The following is a 17,997-nucleotide window of genomic DNA, read 5'->3' on the forward strand; positions in this document are numbered from 1 at the left end:
GAAGCCATGCTCTTCAGACCACTTGACAGGCAGCCAACCAGCTCTGTGAGACAGATGGACTGGAATATATGACATCTATGGCAAGTCACGCCATGTATTAATAACCTCTTGGCTAAACTGATATGGCTTACTGAACATCCTTAATGCAAAATTCGAAAACCTGAAATGAACAGCTCCAAAATCTCATTTTTTTTTCTGTGTGGGAGACTATCAGTTCAATATAAAAGCCATTAAAGCCAGGAATGGTGGCACACGCCTTTAATCCCAGCACTCAAGAAACAGAGGTAGGAGGATCACTGTGAGTTCAAGGCCACCCTGAGACTACATAGTGAATTCCAGGTCAGCCTGGACTAGAGTGAAATCCTATCTTGAAAAAAAAAATCATTAAATATTATGACAATGGCTATATAAAATGAGGATGCTCAAAGGTTACCTCTAAAAAGCGAAACATCACAGACAAAACATTTTTTGTATGAGGACGAAGGTGTTCATTGGTTGGTATTCTATGAATTATTTCAAGGACTAGCTTCCGCAATTGCTGCAAGAAAAACAGAAATGTAAAGAAAAAATACAACTAAGAATTCCAAATTGTCTCACATTCTCCATGTGTCCAAATGTCAGAACCTAGCCTTGGTAAACACCACACACAACAGATGTAAGTTTAGAAACAGGCCTATGAATTATTCAAATATAACCCACAATATGTGCTGAAGTTATTTTCAATATATCCATAGCTTTGTACCAAATCAATGAAACTAAGTTTTCCCCTTTTCAACTTAACAGTATTTTTAGTAGAAGGACACAAGTGTGCAAATAGATTAAGTTAAGGACAAAAAACAAAATTTAAAGGGAAAGAGAAAACACAAAATGATTTAAATAATGTGAGATCATCATTGATAATCTCTGCTTAGCTCAACAATACAGTCTCCTGTTGCCTTGGGCCTAAGGATCAGTGACATGATAAACTATGCTAATCTTCCAGGATTCTGTCTAGAAGATGAAAGGAAAGGCAAGTCTAATCTGTAAACGCTTTAATTGGCATAATATAAAAGCTTCAGGTGCTGGGCATGGTACTTGGGAGGCAGAGGAAGGAGGATTGCTGTGAGTTCAAGGCTACCCTGAGACTACATAGTGAATTCTAGATCAGCCTGAGCTACAGTGAAACCCTACCTCGAAAAACAAACAAAACAAAAGCTTCAGGTAACAATGAACTTTCACTGGTATGACATTTTTTTTCCCAACATTCTTTTTAAGAGATATAAGCTGATATAGTTATTTAAGAAATGGCATTGTGGTACTGCATTTAAAAGAAAACATGGAGGCTGGGCATCGTTGGTGCATGCCTTTAATCCCTGAGAATACATAAATCAAGACCCTACCTTGAAAAAAAAAAAAAGGAAAGAAAGAAAAAAGAAAAACCATGGGAGCTGGGAGATGGCTTAGCAGTTAAGGCACTTGGCAGCAAAGCCAAAGGACCCAGGTTGAATTCCCCAGGTCTCACATAAGCCAGATGCACAAGGTGGTGCTTGTGTATAGACTTCATTTTCAATGGCTATATGCCCTGGAGCATCCACTCTCTCTCCTCTTCTTTCCCCTTTCTCTGCCTCTTTCTCTCTCTCAAATAAATAAAAAGTTTAAAAAATATTTTAAAAAATGATATAGAGAGATGGCTCAGTGATTAGGGCTCTTGCCTATATAGAGCTTAATGACCAAGGTTTGATTTCCCAGTACCCATGTAAAGCTGGATGCACAAAGTGGCACATGAATCTAGGGCTTGTTTGTAGAGGCTAGAGGCCCTGATACACCTATTCTCTATTTCTCTTTGCTTACAAATAAATAAATAAATTTTTTTTGTTTTTCGAAGTAAGGTCTCACTCTGGCTCAGGCTGACCTGGAATTCACTATGTATTCTCAGAGTGGCCTTAAACTCACAGCGATCCTCCTATCTCTGCCTCCTAAGTGTTGGGATTAAAGGTGTACGCCACCAAGCCCAGCTAAATAAAATATTTTTTTAAAGCTAACAGAGGCATGCTTTTAACCCCAGCACTTAGGAAGCTGAGGTAGGAAGATCACTGTGAGCTTGAGGCCTACCTTGAGACTAATTCCAGATCAGCATGGGTTAGAGCAAGACCCTACACCTCAAAAGTCAAAAAAAAAAAAAAAAGAAAGAAAGAAAGAAAGAAAGAAAGAAAGAAAGAAAGAAAGAAAGAAAGAAAAAGAAAGAAAAGAAAAAACGAATTAAAATAAAAACAGGAGCTGGACATGGTGGCGCACGCCTTTAATCCCAGTACTCGGGAGGCAGAGGCAGGAGGATCACCATGAGTTCAAGGCCACCCTAAGACTACACAGTGAATTCTAGGTCAGCCTAGGCTAAAGCGAGACCCTACCTTGAAACACCAAAAAATAAACAAATTAAATAAATAAATAGTAAAAACAGGAGTGATTTCCAGGTCTGCCTGGACTAAAGTGAGACTACTTGAAAAAATAAAATCAAGATGAGGAAAGTGTGGGACGTAGAAATGAGTAGATAAAACTAGCCAGGAGGGCTAGAGAGATGGCTTAGCAGTTAAGGCACTTGCCTATGAAGCCTAAGGACCTAGGTTCAATTTTCCAGATCCCACATAAGACAGATGCACAAGGTGGCATATGCATTTGGAGTTTGTTTGCACTGGCTGGACACCCTGGCATGCCCATTCTATCTCTCAATCTCTCTCTCTCCCTCTCTTTATAAATGAATAAAAATGAAAACTTAAAAACAAAATAGCCAGGCATGATGGCACACACCTTTAATCCCAGCACTCAAGAGGCAGGGGTAGGAGGATTGCTATGAGTTCAAGGCCATCCTGAGACTACATAGTGAATTCCAGGTTAGCCAGCAGTTGGTATCAGACATGGTATCATTGACTATTATTCTTTTTTTTTCTTTTTTAATATATTTATTTGACAGAGAAAGAGGGAGAGAGAGAGAATGGGTGTGCCAGGGCCTCAAGTCACTGCAATTGAATTCCAGACGTATGTGCCACCTAATGCACATGTGCACCCCTGCACTTGCGTCACCTTGTGTGTCTGGTTTACATGGGTTCTGGAGAGTCTAACATGGGTCCTTAGGCTCTGCAGGCAAATGCCTTAACTGCTAAACCTTCTCTCCAGCTGGTTTTCTCTTGGTGCACATTTGAATTCATCTATAAGGTGTTTGTATATGTATCTCCAGTTGGCAACTAAACAGTTTTATTTACAGAGATCACCTAGACAAAACAAAGCCAAGACAGAGGTGACAATGGCCTTTAATAGTAACCCTGAAATGACAAAACCACCTTCTTTCTTCAGTAGAATGACAAATTTACTAAATTGTTTTAGTCCTAAATGCTAGTACTCCAATCACAGCACAACATTTCCTCCAACTGTTTCTTAAGAACAGAGTACCTGGGCTGGCTTCTCCTGAAGGAACTGAACTTCTCCATCTTGGAGAAAGGTGAGAAACCGAGGGATGATATGTTCCAGGAATGTAGAATATTGAGGCGATGAGGTTACATTCTGATTGGGTAAAAATAAAAGAATATACACTCACACTTCAAAATCACATTACATTCATAATGAAAAACAAAATATGGGCTGGAGAGATGGCTTAGCAGTTAAGGAGCTTGCCTGCAAAACCAAAGGACCCAAGTTCCATTCCCCAGGACCCACGTAAGCCAGATGTCCAAAGTGGCACATGTGTCTAGAGTTTGTTTGCAGTGGCTAGAGGACCTTGCATGTCCATTCTCACTCTCTCTCTCTCTCAAATAAGTAAATAAAACTTAAAAATATACTTTCAGTCAGGAATAATTCCAAATATATTTATATGCTTTTGTGATATATCATTTACATTTAGACTGTTATTTCTGAAACCCAACTCAAGAGAAATGAAAGACTGGACATGGTAATCTCCACATTTAGCTCAGCATTGAGCATTTACCTCACAGGAATGAGGTGCTGGGTTCAAGTCCCAGCACCTCAAGTACAAAATCAGCAATGTCAATGCTTTCATTCCAGGTCCACTGCAGCACAGCTCACAATGGCTAAGAAATGAAAACCCCAATCATCAAGTGCCCATCAACTAACAGATAGTAAGAGCAGTGTGGTACACATGCACAATGGAATACTGCTCAGCCCCTAAGATGAATGAGACTCTAATATCTGGGAAAATGTGGATGGACAAGAGATCACCATGTCAAGCCAGGCATGGTGGCGCATGCCTTTAATCCCAGCCCTTGGGAGGCAGAGGAAGGAGGACTGCTGTGAGTTCAAGGCCACCCTGAGACTCCATAGTGAATTCCAGGTCAGCCTGAGCTAGAGTGAGACCCTACCTCGAAAAAACCAAAAAAACAAAAAAGAGATCACTATGTCAGCCGGGCGTGATGGTGCACGCCTTTAATCCCAGCACTTAGGAGGACTGCTGTGAGTTCAAGGCCACCCTGAGACTACAGTGAAACCCCACCTTGGGGGGAAAAAAAGGAGATCATTATGTCAAATGAAATGAACTAGGCACACAAGACAAGTACTGCATGAGCCACTCACATATACATGGAGCCTATAATGGCTGATTTCACTGAAGCTGAGCAAGAGGAAGGGAAGAAGGGGACAAGAGGGACAGGACAAGGCTGACCAATGGGAACTAGGTTCTTACACAGCAGCAAGGAGCTCTGGTGTGCTTCTGCACAACAGGAGGACTACAGTAATAGGAATTGCAGTGGTTGTAGTGGGCGTGAATGTCCCTCACAGCCTCAAGTGTTTGTAAGATTCCTACTTAGACCCCAGCTCATGGAGCCCTTGGAAGGGGGAGCCTTGCTGGAGGCAGACCTTGGACCTACTTGGATGTTCAGATCCAGCTTGCTCTTGCAGCTTCTCCCTGCCACTCGGGAGGCAGAGGTAGGAGGATCACCATGAGTTCAAGGCCACCCTGAGACTACATAGTGAATTCCAGGTCAGACTGGGCTAAAGCAAGATCCTACCTCAAAATTAAAAACAAGAAAAAGAAAAAGAAAAGACACGAAATGAAACACAGGGCTGGAGAGATAGCTTAGCAGTTAAGGCACTAGTGTGTAAAGCCTAAGGACCTAGGTTCCATTCCCCAGTACCCATGTAAGTCAGATGCATAAGGGCATAAGGTGGCACATGCATCTGGAGTTCATCTGCAGTGGCTGGAGTCCCTAGTACATCCATTTTCTTTCTTTCTCTACCAAGCATCGTGGCTTATGCCTTTAAACCCAGAACTCAGAAGGCAGAATTAGGAGGACTGCCATGAGTTGGAAGTCACCCTGAGACTACATAGTGAATTCCAGGTCAACCTGGGCTAGAGCAAGTGAGAAAAAACAAACAAAAAATCAGTTACATTAATGGTTTCACACTGTACCCCAAACTACCCTTGAACTTGAGCTGATCCTCCTGCCTCAAGCTTCCTGCTTGCTGATGTTCCAGCAGGTACCACACTTAGCTTTCTTACCAATAACTTCCAAGTTAGTGTAAAACAAAAAAAAAAAGGAAGGAACGGAAGATGGCTAAGCAGTTAAGGGTGCTGGCTTGCGAACCTTGCCATCATAGATTCAGTTCCCCAGCACCCATGTAAAGCCAGATGTACTAAGTGGTGCGTCCATCTGGAGTTTGTAGAGGCAAGAGGCCCACGCACACTCTCCCTCCCTCTTTTCTGTCTGCTCAAATAGGGTTTGTTTTTTTTAATTTTTAAATTTTTATTCATTTATTTGAGAGCTACAGACAGAGAAAGAGGCAGAGAGAGAGAGAATATGGGCGTGCCAAGGCTTCCAGCCACTGCAAACGAACTCCAGATGCATGCGCCCCCAGGGAATCAAGCTTACAACCCGGGTCCTTAGGCTTCAGAGGCAAACGCTTAACCGCTAAGCCATCTCTCCAGCCCAAGGTTTTTTTTTTTCTTGTTTTGTTTTGCTTTGCTTTGTTTTCCCCAAGACAGGTTTTCACTCTAGCCCAAGCTGACCTGGAATTCACTCTGTAGTCTCAGGGTGGCCTTGAACTCACAGTGATCCTCCTACTTCTGCCTCTGAGTGCTGGGATTAAAGGCGTGCGCCACCACGCCTGGCTCAAATAGTTTTGTTTTGGGGCTGGAGAGATGGCTTAGCGGTTAAGCACTTGCCTGTGAAGCCTAAGGACCCCAGTTCGAGGCTCGGCTCACCAGGTCCCACGTTAGCCAGATGCACAAGGGGGCGCACGTGTCTGGAGTTCGTTTGCAGAGGCTGGAAGCCCTGGCGCGCCCATTCTCTCTCTCTCTCCCTCTATCTGTCTTTCTCTCTGTGTCTGTCACTCTCAAATAAATAAATTTAAAAATATATATATTAAAAAAAAGTTTTGTTTTTTATTATAAAGAATAGTTTGCAGCAGCAATAGGAAAACACATATAAACAAAAATTACAAAATATGAAGTTCCTACCTCAAAATTTTCACTCACTTCTTGCATCATTTTTAACTTTGTTTCATCAGCTGTAAATGGCAAAAAACAAACCATCAGATGACTGAGTTATGTGAAGGATAATCCTAACAATTACTAGATTTAATTTAAGAGAAGCAATCAGATCTTATCAGTTTGACTGTCATAGCCCAACAGAAGGCACATAGCTAGCTAGGTCCCTACAATATGTCACAGTCATCCATACTCCCAGACACACATGTGCACAAACAGTGATCTCTCTCTCAAACACACATATACACTCACACAAACATGTGCCTCTTTGGGGCTCCAGCAAGTATTGCTCATCACTTTGCCTCTCCACTAGGAAAACAGGGGTAACAGTTAATGTTACTACTGGTTTCAATACACCCGTCCTGTGACCTGAGATGGATAAGCCACACAGATACATGTCTCAGTGAGAGAGTCAACTCACGTGTATTGACATCGGTGAGAGCTGCCACAAACTGAAGGTACTTTTTCATAAGAGTGGTTTGGTCAACCACTGTGGCCCCTTGGGTTGCAACAAATGCCATGTTTTGAGCTGATTTATTTCTCAGAAGAAAAGTATCAGGTCCATGAGCTCACCCAGCCTACAAAAAGAAACATTTACTTGCAGTGTACAAGGTCACAGGCTCAAAACCTCTGTAGTTGTATCAAAAATCTTTTTGAAACTCTGGTTTCTCTTCAGATCATATAAATCTTTCTCTTCTCACTACTTTTCCTAGTAATCTAGAAGTGTACACGATTCCCTCTAGGTTTCATCTGTTGGCATATAAAGTTTACTCATGAATTACTCAAATGAACCCATGTTGACTTTTCAACATGAAAGCTTTCCTTTCCTACAGTGTGTGTTTCTCCAAGCCAGTAACTGATGATGACGTTCTGTAAAGAAGCAAACAGAGCCGGGCGTGGTGGTGCACACCTTTAAGCCCAGCATTGGGAAGGCTGAGGTAGGACGACTGCCATGAGTTCGAGGCCACCCTGATACTACATAGTGAATTCCAGGTCAGCCTGGGCTAGAACAAAACTCTAACTTGAAAACCCAAAGCTAAATAAATAAATAAAGCAAACAGCAAGTATTTTTGTTTGTGGCTCTGTAGTCTCTGTCATAGCTGCTCAGTTTTGCAGTAGCCAGCAAGGGAGTCACAGACATGAGAATAGCTTCATCCAGTAAAATCTTTTTTTGTGTGGGGGGAGGGATTTCAAGGTAGGGCCTCACAGCAATCCTCCTACCTTTGCCTCCCTAGTGCTCGGATTAAAGGCATGCACCACTATGCCCAACAATGAACTTTTTTTGGTGTTTCTTTTTTGTTTCTTGCTATTAAGATTGTATTTATTTATTTATTTGCAAGCAGAAAGAGAGAAGAAAGACAAAGAGAATGGGTGAACTAGGGACTCCAGCAGCTGCAAACAAACTCCAGTTATATACGTCACTTTATGCACCTGGCTTTACATGGGTACTGGGGAATCAAACTCACATCATTAGGCTTTATAGGCAAGTGCCTCAAACCCTGAGCCATCTCTCCAGCCCTTTTGTTTTTCTTTTTCAAGGCAAGGTCTCACTCTAGCCCTGGCAGACCTGGAATTCACTATGTAGTCTCAGGCTGGCCTGAAATTCACAGAGTGGTAGCTCAGGCCTTTAATCCCAGCACTCGGGAGGCTAAGGTAGAAGTACTGAGTTCAAGGCTTGCCTAGGCTACATAAACATTTAGGGACTGTAGAGAAGGCTTAGTGGTAAAGGCATTTCCATGCAAAGCCAAAGGACCCAGGTTCAATTCCCCAGGACCCATGTAAGCCAGATGCACAAGATGGCACATGCACCTGGAGTTTATTTGCAATGGCTGGAGGCCCAGGAGCACCCATTCTTTCCCTCATTCCATCTGCCTCTCTGTCTCTCAAATAAATAAATAAAATACTTTTTAAAAACACTTTTATAAATGCTGAAAGTTGAATTTCATCATAAAGTCTCATTCCCTTTTCTCCCTAACTGTTGTAGAAAAGAGGCTAAAAGGCTCAGCAGTTAGTTAACGCACTTGCCCACAGTCTGAAGACCCAGGTTCAATTTACTCATGTAAAGCCAGATGCACAAAGTGGCATATGTATCTGGAGTTTCTTTGCAGCAGCTCAAGGGCCAGGTACATCCACATTCTCCCTCTCTTCCACCTTTTCTTTCTTTGTCTCTCTCTGCTCACAAACAGGTACTTTAAAATGTGTGTGCGGATGGCCTCAAACTCATGGCAATCCTACCTCTGCCTCCTGAGTGCTGGGATTAAAGGCATGCGCCACCACGCCTGGATTAAATTTTATATATATATATATATATATATATATATATATATATATATACACACACACACATACAAACCATTCTTAGAGCTTAGGATGTAGCTCAAGTACTACGACATCCCCAGCACTGAAAAACAAACTGAAAATACCACTCTCAGGCTGGAGAGATGGCTTAGCAGTTAAGTGCTTGCCTGTGAAGCCTAAGGATCCCAGTTCGAGGTTCGATTCCCCAGGACCCACGTTAGCCAGATACACAAAGGGGCGCCAGCGTCTGGAGTTTGTTTGCAGTGGCTGGAAACCCTGGCGCGCCCATTCTCTCTGCCTCTTTCTCTGTCGTTCTCAAATAAATAAATAAAAATAAACAAAAATATTTTAAAAATACCCACTCCCGGGGCTAGAGAGATGGCTTAGCAGTTAAGGTGCAAAGCCAAAGGACCCAAGTTTGATTCCCCAGGACCCTCGTAAGCCTGATGCACAAGGTGGTGCAAGCATCTGGAGTTCATTTGCAGAGGCTGAAAGCCCAGGTGCACTCATTCTCTTTCTGCCTCTCCCCTCCTCAAATAAAATTTATTAATTAATTAAAAAATAACCACTCTCCCAAGCATTGCCCCAGAGATTATGAATGACTCAAAAAGCTTTGCATCTGAGGCACAAACCATACTCAAAAATGCTTCATGGAGGGCTGGAGAGATGGCTTAGTGGTTAAGCGCTTGCCTGTGAAGCCTAAGGACCCCGGTTCGAGGCTCGGTTCCCCAGGTCCCACATTAGCCAGACGCACAAGGGGGCGCAGGCATCTGGAGTTCGTTAGCAGAGGCTGGAAGCTCTGGGCCTATTCTCTCTCTCCCTCTATCTGTCTTTCTCTCTGTGTCTGTCGCTCTCAAATAAATAAATAAAAATTTTTTTAAAAAATTTTTAAAACAATGCTTCATTGAGCTGGGCATGGTGGTGCATGCCTTTAATCCCAGCACTCAGGAGATAGAGGTAGGAGGGTTGCTGTGAGTTTGAGGACACACTGAGACTACATAGTGAATTCCAGGTCAGCCTGAGCTAGAGTGAGACCCTACCTTGAGGGAAAAAAAAAAAAGCTTCATGAAGCCAAGAGTGGTGTTAATCCCAGCACTCAGGAAGCAGAGGTAAGAGAATTACCACAAATTTAGGGCTATGCTGAGCTACATAGTGAGTTCCAGGTCAGCCTGGGCTACAGTGAAACCCTGCCTTTAAAAAAAAAAAAAAAACTGCTCCATGGGTGAATAAATGAATGCTTCAAAAAGCACCCCAGTGTGCTGGAAATGGCTGTTGATTCCACTGCGTGAACGGGTGCTCCAAGCTGACACAAAGATGGAGACTTGCTTTCTACTTTAAGACCTGTCACAAGGGTACATACAACCTGTTGCAATTGCTTTTACTTAATTTCACTATGCATAGAGAGGTAATGGTTTCATGGTTTGGTTTCCTTCAAAAGATACACCCACAGACTGGGTATGTTCCCAGCACTGCCAGAGGCAGAGGATCACAGTGAGTTCAAGGCCATCCTGTGAATTTCAGGTCAGCCTGAGCTACAATACAACCCTGCCTCAAAAGAAAATTTTTTAAAAAGGCACATCCACACCGTCCTGGGCCCGGAGAGAAGGCTTAGCACTTAAGTGCTTGCCAGTGAAGCCTCAGTACCCACGTAAACCAGATGCACAAGGCGGCACATGCAAAAAAAAAAAAAAAAAATACACAGGTGAACACCCAGCAAGCTCCTTCTGGCCACACTGAGTGACCAAAACACATTTCTCCAATGCACAGTGACTTCCCAGGGCCATCTGAGAACAGCCTACCAGAAGCCCCCTTCCTCTTGGATTAGTATTAAAGTAAGTCACTAAGGAAGTGAAATGGTATGGTAACACACTCCTGTAATCCCAATCAGGAGGCTGAGGCCAGTGGATAACGAATTCCAGGCCAGCCTGGACTACACAGTGATATCCTGTTCAAAACACAACCCAAAGCCGGTATGGTGGCGCACGCCTTTAATCCCAGCAGAGGCAGAGGTAGGAGGATCACTGTGAGTTCGAGGCCACCCTGAGATTACCTAGTAAATTCCATGTCAGCCTGCGCTAAAGGCTAAAGCCTGTGCTATCTCAAAAAAAAAAAAAAATTACTAAAAGACCCCCAAAAGCTAGAGATACTGTCCAGCCCTGCAGAGGTGACTTGGATAACCATCCCGATCCTCTGGGATTTAAAACTCGGGGTCACAGCCTCTCCTTCACTACGATTCAACATTTTAATTCCCGCCCAAATATCATGAAGTTGAAAATCCCCTTTATAAACGCAACTCATCAACCGTGCCATTTCCCACCCCTCCCCAGCAGCCAGTCCCAGATTCCTGCATAGCCATGACAGTGGGGGGGTGGGAGTGTCACATCCTGCTTGTTGATTGAAAAGTGGCTCTGAAGCCCTGCTCCCCGATCCGGGAGGACAAGGTTCAGACCCGGCTGCCCACCAGCTCACCAGTGCCGGCTCGGGCAGGGAAGAGCCAGGCAAACGGCCCCAGACCCTACCACGCTCGGTCCCGCCCCGCCCCCGACACCCCGCGCCGAGGCTGCCTAAAACCGCGCTGCCCGGCCGGAGGGGGCGCTGTGGTCACCGCTACCTTCTCGCTTCGCTTTCGGCCGGGTGAGCCAGGTGCCTGCGTGGAGGCCCGAAGCTGCCAGGATGAACTAAGGGGCGCCTCCGCCCCAACTTCCACGTTCACGCTCTAAAGTCGCAAACTGCCTCTCGGATTCCGGTTCCCTCCCTTTGTCGCTGGTCGTCTCCCCCCGGCTCCATCCACCCACCACCAGCAAACCCAGAGAGCTCAGCGACCGCCTCCGTAGACCGCGCTACGGCAAGCGGCGAGGGCCAATCCCAGACGCGCACTAGCGCTGCGCCTCCCCCGGTGTGTTCCCAAACCCGGATAGGAGGTACGGAAAGCCTGAGGACCTGAGCGAGCTGGATGGCCTCGGGGAAAGGTGGGGTTCCCAGACGGCCTCAAGGAACTCGGCACTCCTGGAGCTTCCTATCCTGTGGAGCCGTCTCAATTGCACGGGCCTCCTTGCACGTCTAGGGCCCGCGCGCGCATCTTGGGGCTGTCGGACCGCCAGCACTCCCTCCCTCCCGCACTTACCGGGACACACCGGCCGGCTCCCTCAGCTCGGCCCGAACATCCAGCGGAGCCCTCTCCGCCACAGCTGCACCGCACGCAGTCCCGCCCCCCACCCCCCCGCGCTTATAGCGGCTCCGCCCCCGGGGTGGGCGCGGCCTGGGCGGGCCGCGGAGCCCGGAGGAGCGGCTGCAGCCTGGGTGGGCCCGCCGGCCCTTTAAATCTCCGTGCGTACACGCGTGCAGGTTCCCGGAACCTCCCAATGTTTCTAATCCTTACAGGAGTCGGGCTTTGGGTGGGTGAGTGGGGTACGATCAGCCCACAAGTGGTGGAGCTGTGTGGCCCGCGAGGCACGGTTTCCGTTTCCTGGGATCCTTCTGAATGCATCTTTGGGGGAGGAAGTAAAAGGGGGGGGACACAACCCAGTGGCTTCTGTAGCTGAGTCACCCCGAGACTGGGGAGCTCTCGAAGGCATCAGTCCGCTTGTATATGATGCCCTCCCAAACAGGCCTCGCGCCAGGCGAAGAGCAAAGATGTGGAAAGGAGGGAATGCTTAAGTGAGGTAGCACAGGCCTGACCAAGAGGGACGACCAGGGGAAAAGTACTGAGGAGCCTCAGCTACCTGTAAGAGCCTCTAATACTGAGTAGCACGTGATAAGATTTTGTCATTTCCCTTTGGTTCTATTAAACACACTGTGAACATTTTGCCAGGTTATGGTGGTGCACGCCTTTGATCCCAGCACTAAGGAAGCAAAAGTAGGAGGATCACTGTAAATCCAACCTGGGCTACGTGAAACCCTACCTTAAAAAAAAAAAAAAAGAGCCGGGCATGGTGGCACACGCCTTTAATCCCAGCACTAGGGAGGCAGAGGTAGGAGGATCGCTGAGAGTTTGAGGCCACCCTGAGACTGAATTCCAGGTCAGCCTGAGCCAGAGTGAGACCCTACCTTGAAAAACCAAAAAAAAAAGAAAGAAAGAAAAGAGGCTGGAGAGATGGCCTAGCAGTTAAGGCGCTTATCTGCAAAGCCAAAGCACCCAGGTTCCACTCCCCAGGACCCACATAAGCCAAATGCACAAGGTGGTGCATGCGTCTGGAGTTCGTTTGCAGTGGCTGGAGGCCCTGGCCGTTCAACCTTCCTCTCTTTCCCTCTACCTCTCAAATAAATAAATAAAAATTAAATATTTTTTAAAAGACTTTTGCTTGCTTATGGGCTGGAGAGATGGCTTAGCGGTTAAGCGCTTGCCTGTGAAGCCCAAGGACCCCGGTTCCGGTTCGAGGCTGATTCCCCAGGACCCAAGTTAGCCAGATGCACAAAAGGGCGCAAGCATTTGGAGTCCGTTTGCATTGGCTGGAGGCCCTGGCGCGCCCATTCTCTCCCTCCCTCTCTCTGTCTCTCTCTCTCTCTGTCTCTCTCTCTGCCTCTTTCTGTCTGTCTGTCGCTCTCAAATAAACAAATAAAAATTTTAAAAAAAAATTTAAAGATTTTTGCTTCTCTCCTAAATTACAATACAAAGATGACAGGAACCATTCCCTGGCTCCTTGTTTTCCTGAAACTTCCTACAGCTGCTAATCACCCGAATCTGTATGGCAGGTTCCCAAATTAATACATTGTTCACCTTGCACTGAATAGTTTGTCTCCCACCCCCACAGGTGTCCAGGAGAAAAGCCATTTGCTCGTTTGTGGCTGCCACAAAAGATCTAGCTGCAGCAGGGAGTGGTGGCACGCGGCTTTAATCCCAGCAGAGGTAGGATTGTCGTGAGTTGGGGGCCACCCTGAGACTACAATAGTGAATTCCAGGTCAACCTGGGCTAGAGCGAGACCCTACCTCAGGAAAAAAAAAAAAAAATCTAGCTCTAGCGGTAATGTTGGAACTGTGGATGGCTGATTTGAATGCCATTTAGTTCTTCCCTCAGGGAAGAAATTGTCTATTAACAACTTCAATGCACTTGCTTGCAAAGGCTGCCAGCCAGGCTCAGTTCTCCAGATGCCACGTTTATCCAGATGCACAAAGTGATACATGCATCTGGAGTTCCCCCTCTCCCTCCCCCCCTCTCCTACCCCCTCTTTATTTATTTATTTATTTTGGTTTTTCGAGTTAGGGTTTCATTCTAGCCTCCAACTTATGGTGATCAACCTACCTCTGCATCCCGAGTGCTGGAAATAAAGGCATGCATAACCACACCTGGCAATATATATAATTTTTTTAAATTTAAAAATCCCTGTCGGGCTGGAGAGATGGCTTAGCGGTTAAGCACTTGCCTGTGAAGCCTAAGGACCCCGGTTCCAGGCTCGATTCCCCAGGACCCACGTTAGCCAGATGCACAAGGGGGCACACACATCTGGAGTTCGTTTGCAGTGGCTGGAAGCCCTGGCTCGCCCATTCTCTCTCTCTCCCTCTGTCTCTCTGTCTGTTGCTCTCAAATAAATAAATAAAAATAAACAAAAATACATAAATTTTTAAAATCCCTGTCTTGGGCTAGAGGAATGGTTTAGCGGTTAAGGCACATGCCTGCAAGGCCAAAAGACCTAAGTTCAATTCCCCAAGACCCACGTTAGCCAGATGCACAAGGGGGCACACACATGTGGAGTTTGTTTACAGTGGATGGAGCCCCTGGAGCGCCCATTCTCATTCTGTCTCTCCCTCTTTCTCTGTCAAATAAATAAATACATAATAAAAAAAATTCCTTCTCTTGAGGCTGGGAAGATGGCTCAGCAGTTAAGGGTGCTTGTTTGCAAAGCTTTCCCAAGCCACCCATATAAAGCTTGACTGGCATTCATTTGCAGTGACAAGAGACCCTCAACTCATGTGCAAACAACACACACACACACACACACACACACAAATAATTTTTAATACATTTTATTTATTTATTTGAAAGAGACAAAGGAGGGAGGGAGAGAGAAAATGGGCACTCCAGGGCATCTAGCCACAACAAATGAACTCCAGACACATGTGACCCTTTGTGCATCTGGCTTACATGGGTCCTGCAGAATCAAATGGGGATCCTTTGGCTTTGTAAGCAAACACCTTAACCCCTAAGCCATCTTTCCAACCCCACAAATAATTTGTTTTCAATGCCTATCCTGGGCTGGAGAGATGGGTAAGCAGTTAAGTGTGCTTCCTGTACAAGCCTGTGGGCCTGAGGGGAGCTAAGACAGCAAGTTCAAATCTCCAAAACCAAGGTAAACAGCTGGGCATGGCCACACATGAGGCTCTGAAACAGCAAGCTCCAGAATCAGTAAGAGATTCTTTTTTAAAAAATATTTTATAGTCGGGCGTGGTGTCGCACGCCTTTAATCCCAGCACTTGGGAGGCAGAGGTAGGAGGATCTCCAAGAGTTCAAGGCCACCCTGAGACTACAGAGTTAAGTCCAGGTCAGCCTGAGCCAGAGTGAGACCCTACCTCGAAAAACCAAAAAAAAAAAAATAATAATAATATATTTTATTTATTTATTTGAGAGAGAAAGACAATGAGGCAGAGAGGATAGGCATGTCAGGGCCTCTAGCCACTGCAAACGAACTCCAAATGCATGCACCACCTTGTGCATCTGGCTTACATGGGTACTGGGAAATTGAACCTGGGTCCTTCGGCTTTGCCTTAACTGTTAAGCCATCTACCCAGCCCCAGGAGATTCTCTCATAAAGAAAATCAGACATGTGAGTGAGTGATGGAGGGAGACAGGCACCTGATGTTCCCCCCCCCAACCACACAGGAGCCTAGAGGGTGCTGCATCAACACATACACCTGCATACATCACACATACTATGCACATGAAAAAAATAATTCCTTTCCTTTCCCATAGGCAGAGTTCTCTCAAAATACCCACTGCACTGTTAAGACTGTCGCCTGTTTGTCTCCTGAATCAGAATTTGGGAAAAGTGTCAATGTCATTCATCCTTACTGGGTAACTTAGATCACATCCCTCCTCGACTTAAAACACTGGAAAGAGAGCTGGAGAGATGGCTCAGCAGTTAAACACTTGCCTGTGAAGCCTAAGGATCCTGGTTCGAGGCTCGATTCCCCAGGACCCACGCTAGCCAGATGCACAAGGGGGCGCACGCATTTGGAGTTCATTTGCAGTGGCTGGAGGCCCTGGTGCTGTGCCCATTCTTTCTCTCTCTCCTTCCCTTCCACCTTCCCTCCCTCCTACTTTCCCTCTGTCTTTCTCAAATAAGTAAAAATAAAAATAAAACACTGGAAAGAATCCAAGTGTCAGGGTGCACACCTTTAATCCCAGCCTGAGACTACACAGGTCAGCCTGGACTAGAGTGAAACTTTACCTCAGGGGGAAAAAAAAAAAAAAGAATGTGTGTCTTGCTGATGGTATGGGGGGGGTGGAGTTGGGAAGGAGCTTCCTGAGAGCAGCAGGCAAGAACTGGCTTTGTTGTCTTTCCAGAGCCTTACTCTCATAGTCAAGTCCTCTTACTTCTTTTTTTTTAATTTTTTTTGTTTAATTTTTATTAACATTTTCCATGATTCTTACTTTTTTTTTTAAACTCTTCTTGTTGAAAACTTCCATAATTATAGACAATAAACCAAGATACTTTCCTCCTCTCCCCTATTCTTCTTGGTTTTTTTTTTTGTTTTGTTTTTGTTTTTGTTTTTCGAGGTAGGGTCTCACTCTGGTCCAGGCTGACCTGGAATTAACTATATAGTCTCAGGGTGGACTTGAACTCATGGTAATCCTCCTACCTCTGCCTCCCAAGTACTGGGATTAAAGGCGTGCGCCACCACGCCCGGCTTCTTCTTGTTTTTGATTTGGATTTTTTTCAGGGGAGGGTCTCACTGTAGCCCAGGTCGACCTGGAACTCACTCTAGTTCCAGGCTGGCCTTAAACTCACTGGCAGTCTTCCTACCTCTGCCTCTCAAGTGCTGGGATTAAAGGTATGCACCACCACACCTGTTTTTCTGGGGTGCTGAGGATAGAACTAGGGTTTTATGCATGGTAGCCAAATATTCCACTGATTGAGCAATACTTTCAGCCCTGAAGAGGTAACACCTGAGTTCAGCAAAAAGATGTCAAAGAACCCATTTAGTGTCTTTGAGCAAAGAACATTCCATATGGGCAGACTAACTACAAAGGACTTAAGACAAAGTAGGTGTGAGGTTCCTGAAGGCCCCTGTGGTTGCAACACTATGATATGAGAGATGGGGTGGGAGGGAAGCAGAGCCAGGTGGCAGATATGAGCTGGAAAATCTTTCCAGTGTTTTTTGTTTGTTCGTTTTAGTTTTCCTTGGTAGGTTCTCACTCTAGCCCAGGCTGACCTGGGATTCACTATGTAGTTTCAGGGTGGCATTGAACTCATGGCAATCCTCCTACTTCTGCCTCCCAAGTGCTGGGATTAAAGGTGTGCACCACTTAGCCCAGCTAACATATTCTTATATCTAATTGCAGCAGACTAGATTGTGGATAATATTAGCTTCTTAAAACGCCTCAGTTTGGCTGCCCTCTAATTGGACTGGAGGCCCGCTCCATGGGAGGGAATACATCCCTGATACTGAAAACTTAAAACAGGGTTAATCATGAGCCTTAGGGGTGTAACATCTGCTGCTATGTGGCTAAATGTGTATACTATGCTTATCAAACTGCCCCGTAAGCACTTCTCTTAATGTTCGTACCCTTATATTAATGCTACTCTCACTTTTGGTAGCGAATTGGCTTATCCGTTAAGGCATTTGCCTGTGAAGCCTAAGGACCCCAGTTCGATTCCCCAGAACCCACGTAAGCCAGATGCACAAGGGGACAAACACATCTGAAGTTCGTTTGCAATGGCTGGAGGCCCTAGTGTGCCCATTCTTTATTTCTCTCTGCCTCTTCCTCTCTCTTCCTCTCAAATAAATAATAAATAATTAAAAAAAAAAAAGTGACCAGAGTGCTCAGAGGTGGCGGACAGAATGTAAGAGCCAAAGGAAGGGTAGGACTCCTTACAATGTGCTCCCCCCCCAGACATAAAATGGCCTGGATATCCATGATCTCACAGTGCCCAACACTACCTACACAGGACCATCATAAGAGGAGGAAAAGATCATGACATCAGAATAAAAGAGAGACTGATGAAGATGGGGAGGAGATATGATGGAGAATAGAGTTTCAAAGGGGAAAGTGGGGGGAGGGAGGGTATTACCA

The 17,997-nt window shown here is 45.5% G+C and overlaps 1 protein-coding gene across 15 annotated transcripts in view; it reads right to left on the minus strand.

Annotated features, from left to right (window-relative positions):
• The window catches only part of LOC101600918 (transformation/transcription domain associated protein), a 114,606-nt gene extending 102,629 nt beyond the window's left edge, over positions 1-11,977 (minus strand). For 8 of the 15 annotated variants that reach the window (XM_045143432.1, XM_045143430.1, XM_045143431.1 and 5 more), the window contains exons 1-5: positions 11,379-11,584; positions 6,891-7,047; positions 6,440-6,489; positions 3,424-3,534; positions 434-538 (exon numbers count right to left, since the gene is read on the minus strand). In XM_045143432.1, the coding sequence (XP_044999367.1) occupies positions 434-538; positions 3,424-3,534; positions 6,440-6,489; positions 6,891-6,990 (366 nt within the window). In that variant the 5' untranslated portion in view covers positions 6,991-7,047; positions 11,379-11,584. Of the gene's footprint in view, positions 1-433; positions 539-3,423; positions 3,535-6,439; positions 6,490-6,890; positions 7,048-11,378; positions 11,586-11,891 lie in introns of those variants that run through there. The other 7 variants (XM_045143422.1, XM_045143425.1, XM_045143421.1 and 4 more) reach the window with 2 other exon arrangements.
• Positions 11,978-17,997: the final 6,020 nt, after the last annotated feature.

This window comes from Jaculus jaculus, chromosome 2 (assembly GCF_020740685.1).
Source record: "Jaculus jaculus isolate mJacJac1 chromosome 2, mJacJac1.mat.Y.cur, whole genome shotgun sequence".
NCBI lineage: Eukaryota > Metazoa > Chordata > Mammalia > Rodentia > Dipodidae > Jaculus > Jaculus jaculus.